The 18,687-nt window shown below is 45.8% G+C and overlaps 1 protein-coding gene across 7 annotated transcripts in view; it reads right to left on the reverse strand.

Moving 5' to 3' along the window:
* Positions 1-18,687, reverse strand: part of MPDZ (multiple PDZ domain crumbs cell polarity complex component) — an 832,961-nt gene that overhangs the window by 527,549 nt on the left and 286,725 nt on the right. For all 7 annotated transcript variants that reach the window (XM_078675896.1, XM_078675898.1, XM_078675897.1 and 4 more), the window contains one exon: positions 2,357-2,521. In XM_078675896.1, the coding sequence (XP_078532022.1) occupies positions 2,357-2,521 (165 nt within the window). The remainder of the gene's footprint in view (positions 1-2,356; positions 2,522-18,687) is intronic.

Below are 18,687 nucleotides of genomic sequence, written 5' to 3' on the forward strand. Positions count from 1 at the left end.
ATAAGATTAAAAAAAAATAAGTGTGCAAACGTATGTTTGTGTCCCATTTGCACATATCAAACTGTTCACATTACCCTTTTTGCATGCATACATATTTATGAATTTGTGTGCTAAAGAAAATCTTTGATTGGTTATAGACTTCCTCAACAAAAACACTAACACTTTGCGAGTACAAAACGTCCGAAATTTGACCATATGTTTGTTAACCATTGAAACCAAATTTCTGGATGTTTGCAAATCTTGCACGAACTTGGCCTCAATTTTAATGTTAATTGTGCTACGAGAACTACTAGCAATGAGAAAACAATCAAATTGGGAAAATTAATGACATTATTTTGGGCCCACACCGTCCTTCGGAAATGAAATGCATAAACTGTTCTTTTTCCATACAGCTGAGCTCTGAAATGCACAAAAACAATTACTGCACGTCTGACACTAAAATACACCCAATGAGGACAAGAACGTTTTCAAAGTAATGCACCAATGATAGGATGAAATTTACAATGGTGCAAATTTTGAATTGCATTTCTTTCTCTCGCCCCCATGAACCACCAATCACAAAAACTGCAATTCCACCTGCTAGAATTCCTTATTCACAAGAGATTTGCCCTGTATGGTATAAAGAACAATTAACGGCACATCTTTAAAGGAACCATCATCATAAGGAAATTCTAGCTTATTTTTAAACAAGATCACCATTTGCATGCATGTGGTAGTGCATACATTGAATGCTGTTCAGTGTTTACTTCAGAAATTGATAAAAACTGATATTTGTTGAAAACCGAACTGTCTATTTATACCTAGAGTAATCATCAAAAATTATTTCAGTGAAATTAAGGGGACACAGGATACACTTAACCATAAAGAGCCATTTCCCTTCCGGTCTAAAACTAATACAAACTAAAATGTGTGCAATCAAAAGCCTAAAATAATTCACTTGATATATTTTTTCACACTGCATAAATTGATCCGCTAGGTCCTCTTCAAACTGCCATCCTTTGTTTCACTGACAAACGATAATAATTAGACCAACACGCAAAGCACATTGATTAGCAGAATTAGCAGATGAGCTGAGCTTATGGGGCCTTTTGTTTAATTTAGTAAATTGGTACTTAAGCGATTAGACAGTTTGTAGTGGGAAAAATAAAAGAGGATGTGCTTCCTGCTTTTATTCTTGCAAACACTTGACTGTGGGCAATATTATTTTACTAAGATATTTTACAATAAACCTATTTTGCCAGGTGAACTTAAAAACATACATAATGTTTTCGACGCATAAAGGCTTTTGAGAAAAAATACCTTGCAAATTAGCACATCTTCGAACATGATTTTTGTTCATGTTAAATATAGGAAGTACGCAAGAATACAAATCCTACAAAGGAGAGAGACGGAGGACTTTACAGTGCATTCTTTTACAGTGCATTCTTTTACATTTTAAGGTTCCAAATATTGCACCTTATATTTTTTATATGGATAGCTGTTCACAGGGAATACATTTAGGCTAAAGTACAACTTCAGATAAGTAATCTGGTCCTGTAATCACAACGATCAATAAAGTGTGTGCTATAAAATAACTAATAGCAAAAATGTTTGCCTTTAGAAAATTCCTGGCCACCTTTTTTTGCTATCATGCTGCTAGAAATATTTTCTAAGCGGGGTAGACAAACTCAATTTAGTTACTCACGCTGCTTTGGCAAAAACAACGCAAGTCATTAAACGACCTGATTTTGCGCCAAGATAAGCAAGCTATACAGTACCTCGAATTCACTATTTATTTCATGGCTTGGAGAGGATATGAACAAAATGAAACAACAAGAGTAAAAAATGATGGAAGATGAAAGGCAAGCTGCAGAGACACAGTCACTCTCTTCCAATTATAGATTGCTAATAAATGTACTATTGGCATGTTTTAAAACAAGCACAAGACAATCGTAGGTGTAGAAAGTTTAATATAAATAGTTCGAAGCAATACTACAAACCATAAATTGCACCATTCAAAGCCTAATTAACGTCAGCCTAAAATAAAAACTTCCACATTTCCCACTAAAATAAAGTGAAAGAGTCAAACACATATCAGAATACAGACTGCATATAAAAAGTTAGCACCACGCCTTGAGGACTCGAGGCACTCTCAGACATAACTCAAACAATTGTATTTGAAGCTAGCAAGCTGTGGTAACTAACGCCACAACGAAACCGCATGGTAATCTAGTAAACAAAACAAAAGGGGCCAGATGGATCGACAGGGGTTTAATACCATAACGAGCAAGGGGGCAGGGCGCACAGTGCACGCTAACCTCGATTATTCACATTTTTTTTATTGCCTTTCAGACCGCGAGGCTCTTGCCCCTCTTACCTTTGGTGTGGAGGACGGAAGGGCCACCCTGTAGGTGAGGTCCTCGCTGCAGGTGCTGCCATGCAGGGCTATCAGGGAGGCCTGGAAGGTGTCGTCCCCATCCGCGGGAGAATACTGCGATTCAAAGGTGGATTCATCGGCCAGGTCTGCCTCGCTCGCGTCCACCTAACCACAAGTACAATTTAATTAGACGGTTTATCGTCGTCTTTCTGATACCTAGCTCGCAGCTCTTTCAACACCAGCCCTACGTCCCTCACGGGATATATCAACAAAGAGGAGGCTTGGTGCAAGTGGCATTAGAAGTTTGTAGTGGACCGTACACCAAATCACTTTTGATTTTGATAGGAAGATAGATACACCACCAATGAAATGCTTACAACAGTAATGAAATAACACAAAAGACGATTTAAAAGGAGCCGACATGTTAGAGTAGAAAGTCATACACATAAGTCAATACATGCTCGGATGGTTGTAACTTTTTTCCACGCATAAAAGGAAAGTAAATGAGAATAAGAAATATGAGAAAGTTAATACAACAAAAAATAATTTAAGAGCGACTGAGCGGTATTTCCCGAGACCAGCAGCCCCAGAGGTAGTCATTTAAATGCGATAAGTTAGAAAAAGTACATGCCTGTTATGTAAATTTCAGGCATGTTATAGTTAGGAATTAGCATTTAAAAAACCTTAGAAATTCAGTGAAAAAAACATAGGTTTCAGGGGCGCTATAGTTAGCTGGACATTGAAGTACCCCTGTGCACACCAGTGAGAGCATCTGGACCTGTTCCGCCCATTAGGGCGGTCTTGGTACTCAATTTAAAACCTAGTTGGCCCCTAAGTGGCCTCTGGGTGGGCCTTGTTTTAATAATAATAATAATGCCCTGGGTACCACCACCTCCTTTTTTACCAAAGAATGTGCATGTACGGCCTTCCCCGGGGACAACCACCTCCCTGGGGCTTATCTTTTTATCAATGGGGGGCCTCTTGGGGGTCCCCCACATCCGGGACCGACACCTCCACGAGGCTTTATTTTAATTCGATGCAGGGGCTCATGGACCCTGCTGTAGCCCGGTGGGGCCACTGCCTTCCCAGGGCTTTAATAAAAATTGTGGGGGGCCACGCAGACCCCCACCGCAGACCTGGGGGCCGCCACCTCCCTGGAGTTTTAACAAAAAAGAATGCGGGGAATGCGTGGCCCACTGCACCCTCAGGGACCACCACCTACCCAGGGCGTGGTTCCAGTCATGGAGCTCTAGATGGCCCTGGGGACCGCCATCCCTCCCCCCCCTTCACCCCAAGGCCTGCTCCCTGGAGTGTGCACAGCTGCCTTTCCTAGGCTATTTCAGCCCCGGGATACAATTCCCTTTAGCCTGACATTTTTTGGGGCAATGGGGGCAAGCAGCTCCCCCTCCCCAACTTGTTTCCAGCCCCGGGGATTTCATTCAATCGGCCTAATGTTTGTGTATGCGGGGAGGGGCGGGCTCCCCGCCGCGAGACAATTGCAGCCCCGGAGACCCCATTGCCGGGGCCTGATGTGTTTTTAGGGGAGGCGGGCCACCTCTCTAAAGGCCTCAGGAACCCCATTCCACAGGGCATCTTTGTAGGAAGCTGGCTCTGTAGAACCCCAGAGGTAGGCAGAGGTAAAAGCAGATAATACCTTACTCTCTATTTGTGATAGTGTGCGCGAGCAGTAAGGCTTTATCGCAGGGTAGTAATAAGCCTTTATTGTACACACTCAGGCAAGAAATGTTGTCACACACTCAAAGACTGAACTCAGACCAATTTGTTTGTATAAAAATATTATTTAGTTATATTTATTTCCTAGAAACAAGCAAGCCTGGCACAGGTAAGTGTAAATGGTACTTTTCAAGGTTGGTTGAACAAAACAAACAAGCTGAATGAAAACGTCTTTGTTACAGATTTGTAAATGCTTTGAATACAGTTACAATTACAGTTAGATTACTTTACAGATTATTTTATGAATTACTTTTTCTACTCAGTGGGATATGCCTGGGACATTTCCTAGAGAAAAGGTAAATAAAGCAGTTTTTATATTTTTTCAGTTTTCTCAGAGTTCCATAAAACCAACTCAACACTTCGAACAATTTTCAAGAAAAGCTGTCAATGCAATCCTACGGGAGAAAATACAGTTATCGGTTTGCAGTTAAGTACTTGGTTGTGGAAGTTGGGTTTCTGGGGTTAGAACCAGGATTCCTCCAGGGTCGAGGCACCCTCAGCGGCACTAGGGTGGCAGGGTGCAGAGTGCAGAGGCCCAATGTTATCCAAAGGGGCAGGGGGCCTCCGGTTGCTGGCTGCTCACGCGCAGGCCACAAGGCTGTGGGAGCAAAGCTCCTGGAGTTAGGCTCAGGGCACAGGGGGATCCGAGTCAGCACCCAAAGTGCACCCGCAGTGGCGTCGGGTGCCCTTTTGATTTCAATGGGGATTCTCCAGTGGCAAGACGCACTGCAGGCTCGGGATGAAGATATTCTAGAGGTGACCACCGGTTGGAGAGGTACCATGCGATGCTGGGACACTGTTGGTTGGGCCACCCAAGGCCGTGGGACGTCAGGTGCAGGGGAGTCTTTAGGCGTCGGGTTTTCTTACCAGCTCCAGTCGCGTTTGGGGGGATTCTCCAAAAAGGGGCTGCAGGCATTGATTGGATATTCGAGGCAGGTCAGATATCACCAGATCTCGGGTCAGGATCACCCGGGAGATCTCCTCGTGGTGTTGGGCCGCTCGAACTTGGGCTGTGGGCATTGGGTGCAGGGTGGTGCAGACTAGCGGATTTGGCCAGAGCCTGTTGGTGAGCAAATCCGGTGCTCACGGGAGACAAAGTCTTGGTTTGGGAAGGCAGGGTAGATCCTCTGGGTGCCTGGGAGCTGCTGGCTGCAGGACACACCGGGATTTCGCTGGAGCAGGTTCGAGGTTGGGATAGGCCAGTGGGGCTGGGGCCAAGTCAATGGGCGTCCTCCTCTTAGTTCTACAAAAGGGGGTGGTGATGGACGGAGCATCTGAACCAATCAAACACTCACACCCATTCAAAAGATCTGGGTTTGATCCATCACCGTTCTTAAGCCCACTCTGCCACCCCAGTTCAGACATGGCTATATGCAAATCAGTCTGACCCTGCGCCTCATGGGAACAGTCCAGCCCGAAATGCCAAGCCATGCCTTCCCTGGACCGGAAACAAGCTTCCGAGGACCGGTTTCTGGCATTACAGCCGTCTTCAGCCCGGCTTGCTTGAATCCAGTGGCAAAGTGGGCAAGGGACTCACGTATGAGCATACCCTGCCACACTTATGGCGGCCAAAGCGGTACAAAAGGGGGTGGTGATGAACGGAGCATCTGAACCAATCAAACACTTACACCCAGTCAAAAGATCTCGATTTGATCCATCACCGTTCTTTAGCCCACTCTGCCACCCCAGTTCAGACATGGCTATATGCAAATCTGTCTGACCCTGTGCCTCATGGGAACAGTCCAGCCAAGCCATGCCTTCCCTGGACCGGAAACAAGCTTCCGAGGACCGGTTTCTGGCATTACAGTGGGATGGGTATGCTCAGACGTGAGCCCCATGCTCTTCACACCACTGGAGTCAAGCTATCCTGGCTGAAGACGGCTGATAGCCAGAAACCGGTCCTAGGATGCCTGATTCCGGACCAGGAAAGACATGGTTTGGTAGTTCGGGCTGGACTGTTTCCATGAGGCACAGAGTCAAGGCTGATTTGCATATGACCATGTCTGAACTGGGGTGGTGTGGAGTGCAAAAAAACGATGGATTTAGGCCCAGATCTCTGTACTGGGGTGAATGTATGACATTGTTCTGCATTCTGTCCATCAACTGTTGTTTTTGCATTTGTCACCCCGAGTGGGATGGGTATGCTCAGACGTGAGTCCCATGCTCTCTTCACACCACTGGAGTCAAGCTATCCTGGCTGAAGACGGCTGATAGCCAGAAACCGGTCCTAGGATGCTTGATTCCGGTCCAGGAAAGACATGGTTTGGCAGTTCGGGCTCGATTGTTCCCATGAGGCACAGGGTCAAGGCTGATTTGCATATGACCATGTCTGAATTGGGGTGGTGTGGAGTGCAAAAAAATGATGGATTTAGGCCCAGATCTCTGTACTGGGGTGAATGTATGACATTGTTCTGCATTCTGTCCATCAACTGTTGTTTTTGCACTCCTCTTAGTTCAGCACGGCTTCTTCGTCCTGCTTCTTCTGGTCGGTTCTTGTCTGACGAGGCAAGGTTCAGACTTTTCCCTAAATACTAAATTTAGGGGCATTTCAGATTGGTACAGGTCGGGAATAATAGGTCCCTTCCTTGGGGTGGGTACACTCCCTAGTATACCACCCTCCTGTGGGAGGGAGGCATATGTCTCTCTCTGGTTGGCTGGGTCCCCCCATCTGCAAGGTGGAGGAGACTGAGAGTTGTGCGCACATCACCTCCCCCACCTATTGGGTGGGGTTGGAAAAGGTGGGCACACCTCCCTTACTCACTTGGTTTCCCCGTGGATTCTACCACCCAAAGTGGGGGTCAGAACTGGTGGGGGCCAGTAGCTGGAAGCAGCAAATGGCTGGGGTAGCTCACAAAGGCGGCAGACATTTGAAGTTTGCCCTTCGTGTACCCTGCCCTTCCTTGGGAGGAGGCTTGGCACCTCGTCCCCAAATGTGCATTGTTTCATGCCCCCAAGAGCAACAGGCTCCCGACCCAGGGGTCCAGAAACATGTCTGGTGGTGGCAGATGGCGAGCAGCCACTCAGCCAGGACACTAGTAATAGGTAGTTTTTCAGGGGGCATCTCTAAGATGCCCTTAGAGTGCATTATTCATTAACTCCCACACTGGCATCAGTGTGGGCTTAATGTGCTTAGAAGTTTGATACCAAACTTACCAGTTTTCAGTAACGCCATTATGGTGCTGTGGAGTTCGTAATGGCAAACTCCCAGTACCATATACTCTTAATGACATTACTGCACTTACAAGGTCTAAGAATTGGCTTAAACACTGTAGGGCTACAGGGCTCATGCACCTGTACCCTCACCACTGGTATAGGACACCCAGGTAGAGGGGTGGCTTACCTATGCCAGGGCAGTGGGTTATATGCATGGCAAACAGGGATGTGTGCCATGTCGACTCTTCACTTTGTTCTGTACCTAAACATGCAGGCTGCAATGGCAGTGTGTGTGTGTGTATAAAGGTGCAGGGGCTCCAAGAGTGGCACAATAAGTGCTGGAGCCCTTAGAGGCCTTCCCTGGCCACAGTGCCCTTGGTACCAATGGTACCATTTACAACAGAATTACATGTTGCCAAGGAGTGCTAATTGGATTTTGCATCAATGCAGTTTAGAGAAGGAACACAGGCCCTGGATACATGGCAGGCAGAAACCCAGGCAACCACACTCAGTCAAAGTGGGAGGAGGGGCCACGCGGCTCCCCCATTCCTGACCCAATAATGGCCTCAGAACCCTATCCCCGAGGCCAGCTCACATGCTGTATCCTGGGGAGCCCATCCCTGTGACACAGCAGTTTCCCTACCTGCAAACCTGTGTTTGCTCCGGCTTGGCAGGAGCATTTCTGAAACTCCTGCAGGCAGGAGCAAACACAAAGGGCACGATTATGATGTAATAAGTCACAAGGTCGGGAAAAAGCTGCCAAGCCGGTGGCATCCCGATCGCCGCAATACAATGGTACCGCTTGGCTGTTGGTGTGTCGGTGGCGGTGGCGGTGTCACAGCACCAGCATGCTTCAGCTCATAGAGAGAGCCTGAAGCACATGCCGCCCCAATGCAGTACTACTTGCACGTCAGACGCACTGTCGCCATGCACCATGTCGTGCAAGGCACACAGTGCATGCGCGACAATGCAGGCATATGGGGACACAATATGTGCCCCTAGCCACATTTCCTAATGGGTTACATCACCCTGGGACCCTTCTTATGGCCCCTACCCATCCTTTCCATCAACCTTTTCAAGGCAGAGTCCCCACCATTGACTGTCGCTTTCTCAACTGCCACAGGACCCGAGCTCCTGGCTGTGGCGGAAGTCTAGTGGCAGTCTGAGCGCACTGATCGTAAACAGACGCTTGGACTGCTGAGGAGGTGGCAGCGATCAGACCACCAACGAAGGTATGGCGGTCCCAAGACTGCCGTACCGCAATCAAACCCCCAACCAGTGGGAGCCTTGAAAACACTCCAGTTGGCTGGGGGAAGATTTTGATCTGTTTCCCTGCCCACCCTGAAGCAAAATATTGCTCCCACCTGGTGGGAGCAGCATTAAGCAATGCCGACTCTTGCTGCATGCCTTGAGGCTTCCTCTGGGGCCCCCAACATATGTATGATGGGTGCCCTAGGTGGGCATCATGACACTAACCTTTACTGGTGTGGACCCTGGGCTCAGGGGCTCATAACTGCTCGAGGAGGGGAGCTGGATGTGGGGATGTTGGCCACAGGCCTTGTGCCCAATCATCTGCCGTCCACGACCGAACAGTGTGGGGTTGGCTACCTTTACAGGGGTTGATCAAAGGGCTGCCTACCGTGCACTGCTGAAGGACTTGTGTAATGTGGTGTTTGCTGAATAAGGGGGATTGGCCAATGGGCACGAGTTATTGTTGCTTGAGAAAACCAGAACTGGTGAATTGGAGTCGTTTTCAGAGTTTAAAACGTTATATTGTTACTGAACATTTCACCTAACTACAACGTTACTTTAATCTTTGTCTTTTCAGTGAATATATATTTATGAAAAAAATTAATATATATTCATGATAACGAATATATATTTATGAATAAAACAAATATGTATATATTCATGAAAATAATTAAAGTTACTGTAGGAAAGTGCCTCTTTTTGACAAGGTCAACCCCACTTTTTGCCTGGTATTTGAAGCAATTTTGACTGAGTGGACTGGGTTCCTGCTAGCCGGGTCCTCCATGCCAGTGCTCTTGTCCTAAAAAAAGACAACTGTTAAATTGTTCCCAGATAGGCAAGACCTTAAGCACCTGTGTAAGCCCCTAAGTAAATGGTACCTCTGGTACCTAGGGCATCTGTACTAAAGAGTGTCGATAAGGCCTGCAGCATGTTTTGTGCCACCATAAGGGACCCACCACCAAACTCATACAGACTGCCATTGCAGGAAATGGTGCAGACAAATATGAAAACACGACATGGCACACACCCTGTGTGCCATGCGCACAAACATTGCATGCAATTTATGTAAGTTGCCCCGATAAGCAGGCCTTATAGCCCTAAGGAAGGGTGCATAATATTACAAGTGAGGACAGAGGACATATCTGTATGAGCAGATATGCCCCTGTGCTGTCAAGTTCAATTGCTAGATAGTACAAGTGAACAAGAAAAACATCTTAAGTATATGTACTGGGCACTGGTCATTACGAGCACCACAGCTTCATGATGGCTTCGCTGAAACATATGATGTTTAGTTTCAAACACCATACTGCCTACTGATGCCAGCAGTGGGTTTATTAAGATATGCACCCTGAGGGCACCTTAGAGGTGACCCCTGAATACCTACCAGCCTCTTAGTGTGCTAGCTGACTAGTATTGTCCAGTCTGCCACCACAGATGAGTTTCTGACTCCCTGGAGGTGAGCGCCTGAGCTCTCAGAGGTCAGAAACAATGACTGCCTTGGAAGGAAGTTTAACCCCTCATCCAGCGGATTGACTAGTGAATCTGCATACCAAGGCCATAGGCTTCAATGCCTCAGTCGTCTTTGATATGTGACCCCGGCTTCCTTCATACCTGGGAGATGCCACCTCCTGGCTTGAGGCCCATTTGGCACCAGGACAGATGTGAAATTAGCTATGCAAAGAGACGTGTTACACTACCGGGCCAATCACATCCCTAAGGTGGGCTGCCTGATGTGTCCAACGAAAGAAGGATTCTACCACTTTGCTTTTGGTGGAATTATGAACTCTGGAACAGTGTTATGCCCCCTGTTGGAAAGTGTATTTCTGTTGCAGTAACCCCCCCACCTTTTGCCAGATTTTTGATGCAATTTGACTTAATGTGCCCTGGGGTCCTGCCAGTCAGGATCCCAGGGCCTGTGTTCTTAAGCAAAACTGTACCTTTGTACCCCCAATTTGCACCTCTCTGGCCACCTGTAAGTCCCTTGTAAAAGGCAGCGGTCCAAGGGTACCAAGGGCACTGTGACCAGGTAAGGCCTCTGAGGACTGCAGCACATATTGTGCCAACCTTAAAGGTCCTGTACTTTAACACACACACACTGCCATTACAGGCTGCCGTTCTATGGTATAGGTAAGACACCTCTCTAGCTGGGTGCACTATACCACCGGTGAGGGTACGGTTGCATGAGCACTGTAGCCCTACAGCGTCTAAGTCCATTTTTAGACATGGTAAGTGCAATAAAGTCATAAAGAGATTATATGGTCTGGGAGTTTGCCATTACGAACTCCACAGCACCATAATGGCTTTACTGTATTCTGGGAAGTTTGGTAGCAAACTTCTCAGCATAATAAACCCATACTGATACCTGTGTGGGATTTAATATACAATGCACTCATATGGCATCTTAGAGATGCCCTGAGGAAAACAACCGGCCTCTGGTGGGTTCCCTGACTCGCAAACACCAGCCTGCCACCACAAGACACGTTTCTGAACCCCTGGGGTGGGAGCCTTCACTCCCAGGGCTCAGAAATAAAGCCTTTTCTGGGCATAGGTGTTCACACCTCCCCAGGTCAGGAAGAGCCATCTGTGGTAGGAGAGCTTCATAGACATTGCCGTCTTTGCAACGCGACCCTCAGCCTCTCCTACTATCCGGAGCAGGCCCCCTTCCTGTCTCCCACCTTTTCGGCTGGTAGACAGGCAGGACAATTTAGAACAGCCCAGAAGGTGAGCCCACCTCTGCCAACTACAACAATCAGGTGGAGGACGCGAGGTGAAGCCTACTCTTCAGTGCCCGCCATTTTGCCGATTGCAGGCATCTCCAATCAGGATAAGGGATTGTGCCCAATCCCCCACGTGCGGTGAGCACACTAAGGGTGTAGTCACCCTAAGGTCAGTAGCCCATTGGCTACTAACCCAAGACCTCTAAAACACCCCTAAATACAGTATTTAGAGGGCAGGCCTGAACCCAGAAGACAGATTCCCACAACCTACGAAGAAGAAGGACGAAAGAAGATGCACAGCAGAGGGGACTTCAGAGAAGAACTGACTTGGCACCAGCCCTACCAGCCCGTCTGTAGTTTCTAAAGATCCTGTGCCAAAAGTCGCCTTGTCCTGCAGCCAGCAACCTCCAGAAGCCCTGGGAGGACTGATTCCCTTTAACAAATACTGGATCTTCTGTGAACAGCAGCTCTGTTCAAAAGAATCTCCAAACAAAGACTCCAAGTCTGCTGAAGACAAAGAAACATTGCGCCTGGAACCACCATTGCAATCGTCACATATCCCGAGTCAGAGTGGCCCACCGGTCCCAGTGAGGTCCCCTAGCGTTCCAGAGTCTGAATCCACCGTGGGTTGACCCCTCCTGGACACCCCGACGCTGCCTGAAGCCTCTGGTAAGGTGAAATCCGACCTCAAAAGGCACCCCAGAATCCAGCCACCCTGCGTCCTGGAGAAGAGGACCTGAGGTGCACCTATATCCCGAGCCCTCCAACTTACCTGCCCAGCTGTTGGTTCCTCCCAGAAGACATCCTGGACCGAGCCTACACCCAAAAACCAAAACCGGCAACTACCATTGAAAACAACAAGGCACCCAGCGCCAAAACAGCACCCTGCACCCAGCCGCCCCTGTGCCGCTGTGGTTGCACTTTGTGTGCTAACTTGGATCCCCCTCTGCCCTGAGCCTAACCCTTGAAGCTTTGCTCCCTCAACCTGTGGCCTGCCCGAGAGCAGCCACCAACAGACGGCCCCCCTAGCTGTAAAGGCTAACACTGGGCCTCAGCACTCTGCACCCGGCCGCACTAGTGCCGCTGAGGGTGCTTTTTGAGTGCATCCTTGACCCTGGGGGAACCTTTGTTTTAATCCCAGAAACTCAACTCTAAAGACTGTTTATTTACCTGCAAACCGATTACCTAATTTTTCTCTATAGGATTACATTGACTGTTTTCCTCTGAAAAAAATGTAAGTGTTGAAGGTGTTTATATGGAAACATAAGAAACTGTGGTTTTATGAAAACAGTTCTACTTACCTTTTATCTAGGAAATTTCCCAGTGTGATATTTAGGCATATCACACTGAGTAGAAAAAGTAATCGAAAAAATACTCTAAAAGGTAATCAAAAGTAATCTCAACTGTATTTCAATATTTTACAAACCTTTAAGAAAAGTCATTATTCATCCAGCTTGAAATGAACAATCAGTCAGGAAAAGTACAATTCTATTTACCTCTACCAAGTCCTGCTTGGTTCCGTAAATAAAATATAACAAAGAAATATTTTTGATACAAACAATTGGTCTGAGTTCAGTCTTTAAGTGTGCGACTTCATTTCTTGCCTGAGTGTGTACAATAAATGCTTCACACTACTCTCTGATAAAGCCTCACTGCTGGCCCACACTACCACAAATAGAGAGTACGGTGATATCTACATTTACCTCTGTATACCTTTGGGGATCAACTGGACACTGTGTCTAATGTCTCATTGTAAGATTTTAAGTAATCAAACAATAAAGGACCTTCACTGGACTCTGTGCACACTATACCTTACTTCAGCAAAGTATATACAGAGCCAGCTTCCTACACCCCGTCCCCACAGAAAGCAGTCACAGAAGGGGGTGCAGTGACCCCAAGAGTAAGTGGCACATTAGCTATTACCCTTAACACCTCTAAATTCAGTATTTAGGTGGCTCCCTGGCACCAGGAACTCAGATTCCCAAGATAAAAGAAGAGGGACCAAGAAGAGCTGAAGAAGAGAGAACTGAGGGCTAGCTGTGCAACCTCCAAAAGCCTCGGGGGCTTCCAGCACTTCGCCAAGCCATCAGCATCTCCCTTAAAGTGGAGGAGCCACTTCCTTGCAACCTGCAGGAACCGACTGCAACATCCAGTTCACTGTTCTGCTGACCACCGGGTCCACGGACGCTGCAGTCGCCCAGGAGGAAGTCACCTTGCTCCAGGAGATCAGCTCCATCTCCTCACCAAGTGTGAAGACACAATAACCAGCTGGAGCTGCCCTGCACCAATACCTGGGGTACCAGAACTCTTGCAGCAACTAAAGCTTGTTTGAAGTCCAATGCGGACTCCAACACCGAAATGACAGACCAGCCAATGAAGGACATCAGCTCTGCAGAGGCCAGCACTGAGAGTGGCCCAGCAGTCCTGTTTTGCCCCACCTTGCAGGTATAACCGAGAACTGTGAGATGACCTAAACCCTCAGCACCCGAGCTCCCCTGCCCGGGTTTACAACAACTGACTGTGCCTTATTGCTCCCAGGATCCTCACAGACCGAGTCACCTATTGGGAGCTCCCGGACTTGTCACATAGTCCCCCTCTGCAGTCTGTTTCTAGCTGCCCCCCCTCTTTGCTTGTGGTGTAGTGCACAAGGTTAGAAAATCGTCCAGCACCCGACACTCAAGGGCAGGTAAACTGAAACTGCTGGTGGTACTTTGGACATATGCCCCTAGCACTTTAAGACCTAAAGGGAACCCCCAGAATATGGCTGCAAGAACCTGTATTCAGTGTATGCTTCTTTCTCCATAGGAAAGCATGACTGCATAAAAACGCATAAGTGCTACAAATGTACTTACCTGTAAAATTGGTATTTCGAGAAGTACTAACCCAATTACGAAGTTCTTGCTATTACGACATAGATAAATTACTTTTTTTCTAAATTGGTCTACAGTTTCTTCTTAAGTGTGTGCCTCATTTGTTGACTCTGAGTGTTCAACAAATGCTTAAAACTATTCTCTAATGAGCCTAAACTGCTCACTTGCACTACTACAAAAGAGAGCATTTGGGCTTATTAATTTAAGCCCTGTAAAATAGTAAGGATTGTCTGGGTTTTCTACATAGTGTACCTCTTTTTGGTACTCCGCATAAAAAAAGTCAGCTTCCTACAGTTATTGTTAAGAATCAGATGTGAATGATGGCCCAATAATAGGAATTGAGGCAATGGATTGGATGGATGACCACTAGGGTCTGTCTGTGTTAGAATTAATTTAATATGATTTGTCATACTTTGTGGAAATATAGAGTACAGTGATGCATTAATGTCTGGCTTTGATGGATTAGCCGAGCAATATTATTTCAATTTAATGATGGGGTTATGCATGAATTTGTTGATAATGATCGCTGTGACAAGATGCAATTGTAAAAATAAGTGTAATGATGCTGATTATATTCAATGGATTATGTTGTTTGACATAAAAAAATACGGAGGCACCTGCATACAGAGTCCTTGTTCTATATCTACTACTGTCACAAATATGAGCTATGTAAATGTCACAGAAGTTTAACAACAATGTTGGATCTACATCATTATACATTATATGTGAAAGAAAGATGCACAAGGTTTGCAATAAGAGAAGGTTGGAATGAAAGTGAGCAACTTAATTTTGCACACTATAGTTTACAATTCACTTTGTTATGTATTGTTTGGGCATCTCTTTACCTGGAAAGTGTAGTCGGCCATGTGTGTTATCAGATTATGTAAGAACTTTACTTCAAACAGACTGCATGTTTTCAAGACCCATGAGGGTCGAAATTCATCATGTCTTTCTGCCTGGAGTCAAATATTTTGCAGCACAAGTGCTCCGGTGTGGCTTGCTTATTTACAGAATGATGGAGGAACTGAAATATCTGCAGCAACACAATTCGGATTACAGTACCATTTGAGGTTCTGTAAGACGGGTATATGAAAATACACATCCTGCAGGTCTAGGGACACCATACTCTCCCCCTGGATCCAGAGTAGAGAGGATCTGAGACACAGAAAGCATTTGGAAAGTGTCCTTCAGAAAGACATTCAATGGTCAGAGGTACAGTGTAGGCCTGAGGCCTCCAAGCAGCTTCAGTAGAAGAAAGTAGCCTGAATAGTACCACTCTGCCATCTGCTCGATGACGCCTTTGGCCAGCTGGAGACTGACTTCTTGCATCAAGAGAGCGTTGTGGTATTCCGTAAATCACTCTGGTGGGGGAGGAATAAGAGGTGTGGACAAAATGAAAGGACAGACCCTCTGAACATTTGTAAGACCCATCAGTCTGATGTATAATATAGTTCCAGCCAAGGAGGAAACACTGTATCATGTCCCCTACCAACTGGTCGATGGCCTGAGAAGGCAAATCAAAGTGGCTTAGGAGCCACTGCAGTAGGGGAGGAATAGATAGAAGATAGATGTATTGCTAGTGGGAACGGCCCCACCACACCTTCTACCACAAAAGGGCTAAGTAAGGTTGCTACTGCACTGGCTTGGAAGGATGAATCTGCTGGTAAGCTAGGGCTCTGGAATAGCCCCTAAACTTTCTATACCGCTTGTGGTGGAATTGTCTCCCTGGAGGGAATAACCCCAAGGATCCAGCTTTGGCACAAGCATCTTTGAATTGCTTGAGCGCCGAGCCTGACTCGAAAGCACATTCTTCACAAGGTAGGCTCTAATGCTGTGTATTCACATTACATTTTGTCAAAAAGTTGTAAATGTGCATTATTTTCACAGCTGGCTGAGGAATGCATTTCTGGTCAGAGCAAAGCGCATAAACATCTCATAGTGATGATGTTATGTTGTGTTATTCACATTCATATGACATGTCAATTTGAATATATGGCTAATTAGCGCTAATGTTCTGTCAACAAGTATCGAGAGAACATGTTGAAATAGGGCCTCATTTAGTGTTTGGCTGACACACACAGTACACATGCAACCAAATGAATGATCGTAGTAGTGTTGATGCAAACAGGGCATTTAATGTGCAAAGGGACCGCTTGTCCATTCAAATCAACACTATCAACCAACATTGGAGCAACATTCCAAGACAAATCTAGAGGTCCTCTTATTTCCTCACTTTTGAGTTCGAGCTCTACGGTTTCTGCCGCTTTCAAACAAGCATTTCTACATTCTTCTAAAGAACTCTAAATAAAGCAACATATATAGAGAGAGACTTGTTCTAAAATGCATTGCTACACTAACTAGTACAATGACCTAATAAACCGCGAAGAGCTCTATGTAAGGTAGTGGAAGATGAACTGTATTAAATTCAATTACAAGGGCTGCAATGCTAAACTAGGCTAGGGAGGGAGAGAAAAATTGACACCCATGTCATGAGCTGCACTTGTAATTAACTACTGCAGGTTCGGTTGAGCACTCCAGCATGAGAGCTTTCACCAGCAAACTATTGTCTGAATGAAGCATTTCTTGGTTGCCTAAATAGATCATGGATAGGATGCCATAAAGTTTCCACAAAAACATAAAACCTGCAAAACATCATTGTCAAATTACTGTGTCAGTAAATATTTTTCTTTGGCGTTCACTGTCCCAGCACCTGGTACCGAAGTCATTTCTATGATTTTTTGACACCCCATGCTGCTCATTATTTGAAGAAGAGGTCAATTTGAATTTATCTATGTTGTGTGTTCCTGTTTGTATTGTGTTGTTTTTTGTCATATTAAACACTGATCCACACAAATATACATTATGTGGAAAACGTTTGCTCTTGGTCGAGATCCATTCGTCCCTTTACCTGAAAACCAAACAAACAACCCACTTTTTGACCTGGTTTCATGAAAGTCAGCAATTGTTTGCTCACCTGAAAGGCAGCTCTCAAAATGCCAACGCCACTGCATATTGCTAAGTGGTAAATTCCACAGCAATGTCACTCTTGCGAATGAGGAAGACAGACATCGCTAGCAGGCACCACGGCAAAGCACACATTTTTGCTGGGAAGTTTTCACTCCTGAAGATGTTTTTTGTACCATAATGAAAAAGAGTCCAATTATCTCTTGTGACACAAAACAAAAAGACGTCTCTCAAGTACGCAGATTCTGTCAACTCCATCATTTCTTAACACATAATTAACAATGAGTAAATTACAGGGTAGAGGAGAAATAAAATCGATGTGAGCTTGCAAGACTCCATTTCTAAAAGTATAGCCCTACACTTGCAAACGTGCAAGACATACAGCAATTGGCTTAATCGGTGTAATTTTGATAAATCAGGCATGCCTTCCAGAAAAGGATAATGTTCTGTACTAAAAGGCAAGCAATAATAACACAGAATTATGTACTTCTGTCTCCTTCAGAGCAAAGGACAGAGTTACTAACATTTTTGAAAATCTAAGAAACTGCACAGTTTCATATTCATAAAGGTTCAGTGCACAGTTAGAAGGGGGCAGCTGCACTACATATTCTGGGTACAGCTGGCCTACTCATTAAGCATTCAGAGGTCAGGTTTCCCAGTCTATGAATATTCAACTGTGCAGCTGTTGCACCTGGTGGAGTAGGGAAGGTCAAGTAGACTCCATGAAATGCACTATGCTGGTCACAAATGCTGTGCATCCTAAACGGTGCACTTTCAGTATTCTACGCCACGAAAGATGTGTTGGTAAATATGTTTTATTTTAATGAAGGCCACTCTCTGCATGCCTGGTGATGGTTTACACAAATGGAGGGCGTTCCTGTGGGTATTTCATCCTGCTGCCACCAGCTGTCAGTGTGTTCTTACCGTTTGTCTCATAATGGTAGTGTAGAACGGAGGGTGCAGTATATGCTGTTTTAACTGCTTCATTGCTCCTTTTAACCGTATATTCATAAGAATGTGCATTTTATAATTCCTTCTTTGTCTGGTTCCAGTGGCCTGTGATGTTCAAGTTGAGGGTTTGCTCTACGAATATCTCATAAGGGGGTTCAGCCCAGTGGTTGATTTGTAAAAAACATAAGTGCTGGGCTCTAGTCAGGAGGCAGCTTGCACCAGCCCATTTTTCCTGTTAGCGCTGCCTAAAACAGAACCAACTACTAACTGTTAAAGTAGGGAGAGAATGTGGCTTAATGGCTGGAGCTGCCGACTTTGGAGCTGGGGAACCAGGTTTGAGTCTCCGCGTTGGCTCAACATCCTGTGATGCTGGGCAAATCTCTTGATCTCCCCGTAAATGAATGTGTCCTTAACTGGTGCTCACGAAAAGAGCCGTGTTGATGATCAAGTGCTGGTGCTGAGCACCGGAAACCACAGGCTCAAATTAAGCACTGGTTGAGCCTAGCGACTTTCAACAAATCCAGTCGTATACCAGTCGTGGCCTATGTCTTTGTATCTGAATATGGAATGTGCAATACATCAGTGTCGTCTTGCTCTTTTTTTTTGGAAAACTTTATTTTCATTTTATTACAAACCCAAACAATATAGAGCAACACAGTCAGCACAGGCAAGTTCCACTGAACAAACATAT

The sequence above is a fragment of the Lissotriton helveticus genome, chromosome 2_1 (assembly GCF_964261635.1).
Source record: "Lissotriton helveticus chromosome 2_1, aLisHel1.1, whole genome shotgun sequence".
NCBI lineage: Eukaryota > Metazoa > Chordata > Amphibia > Caudata > Salamandridae > Lissotriton > Lissotriton helveticus.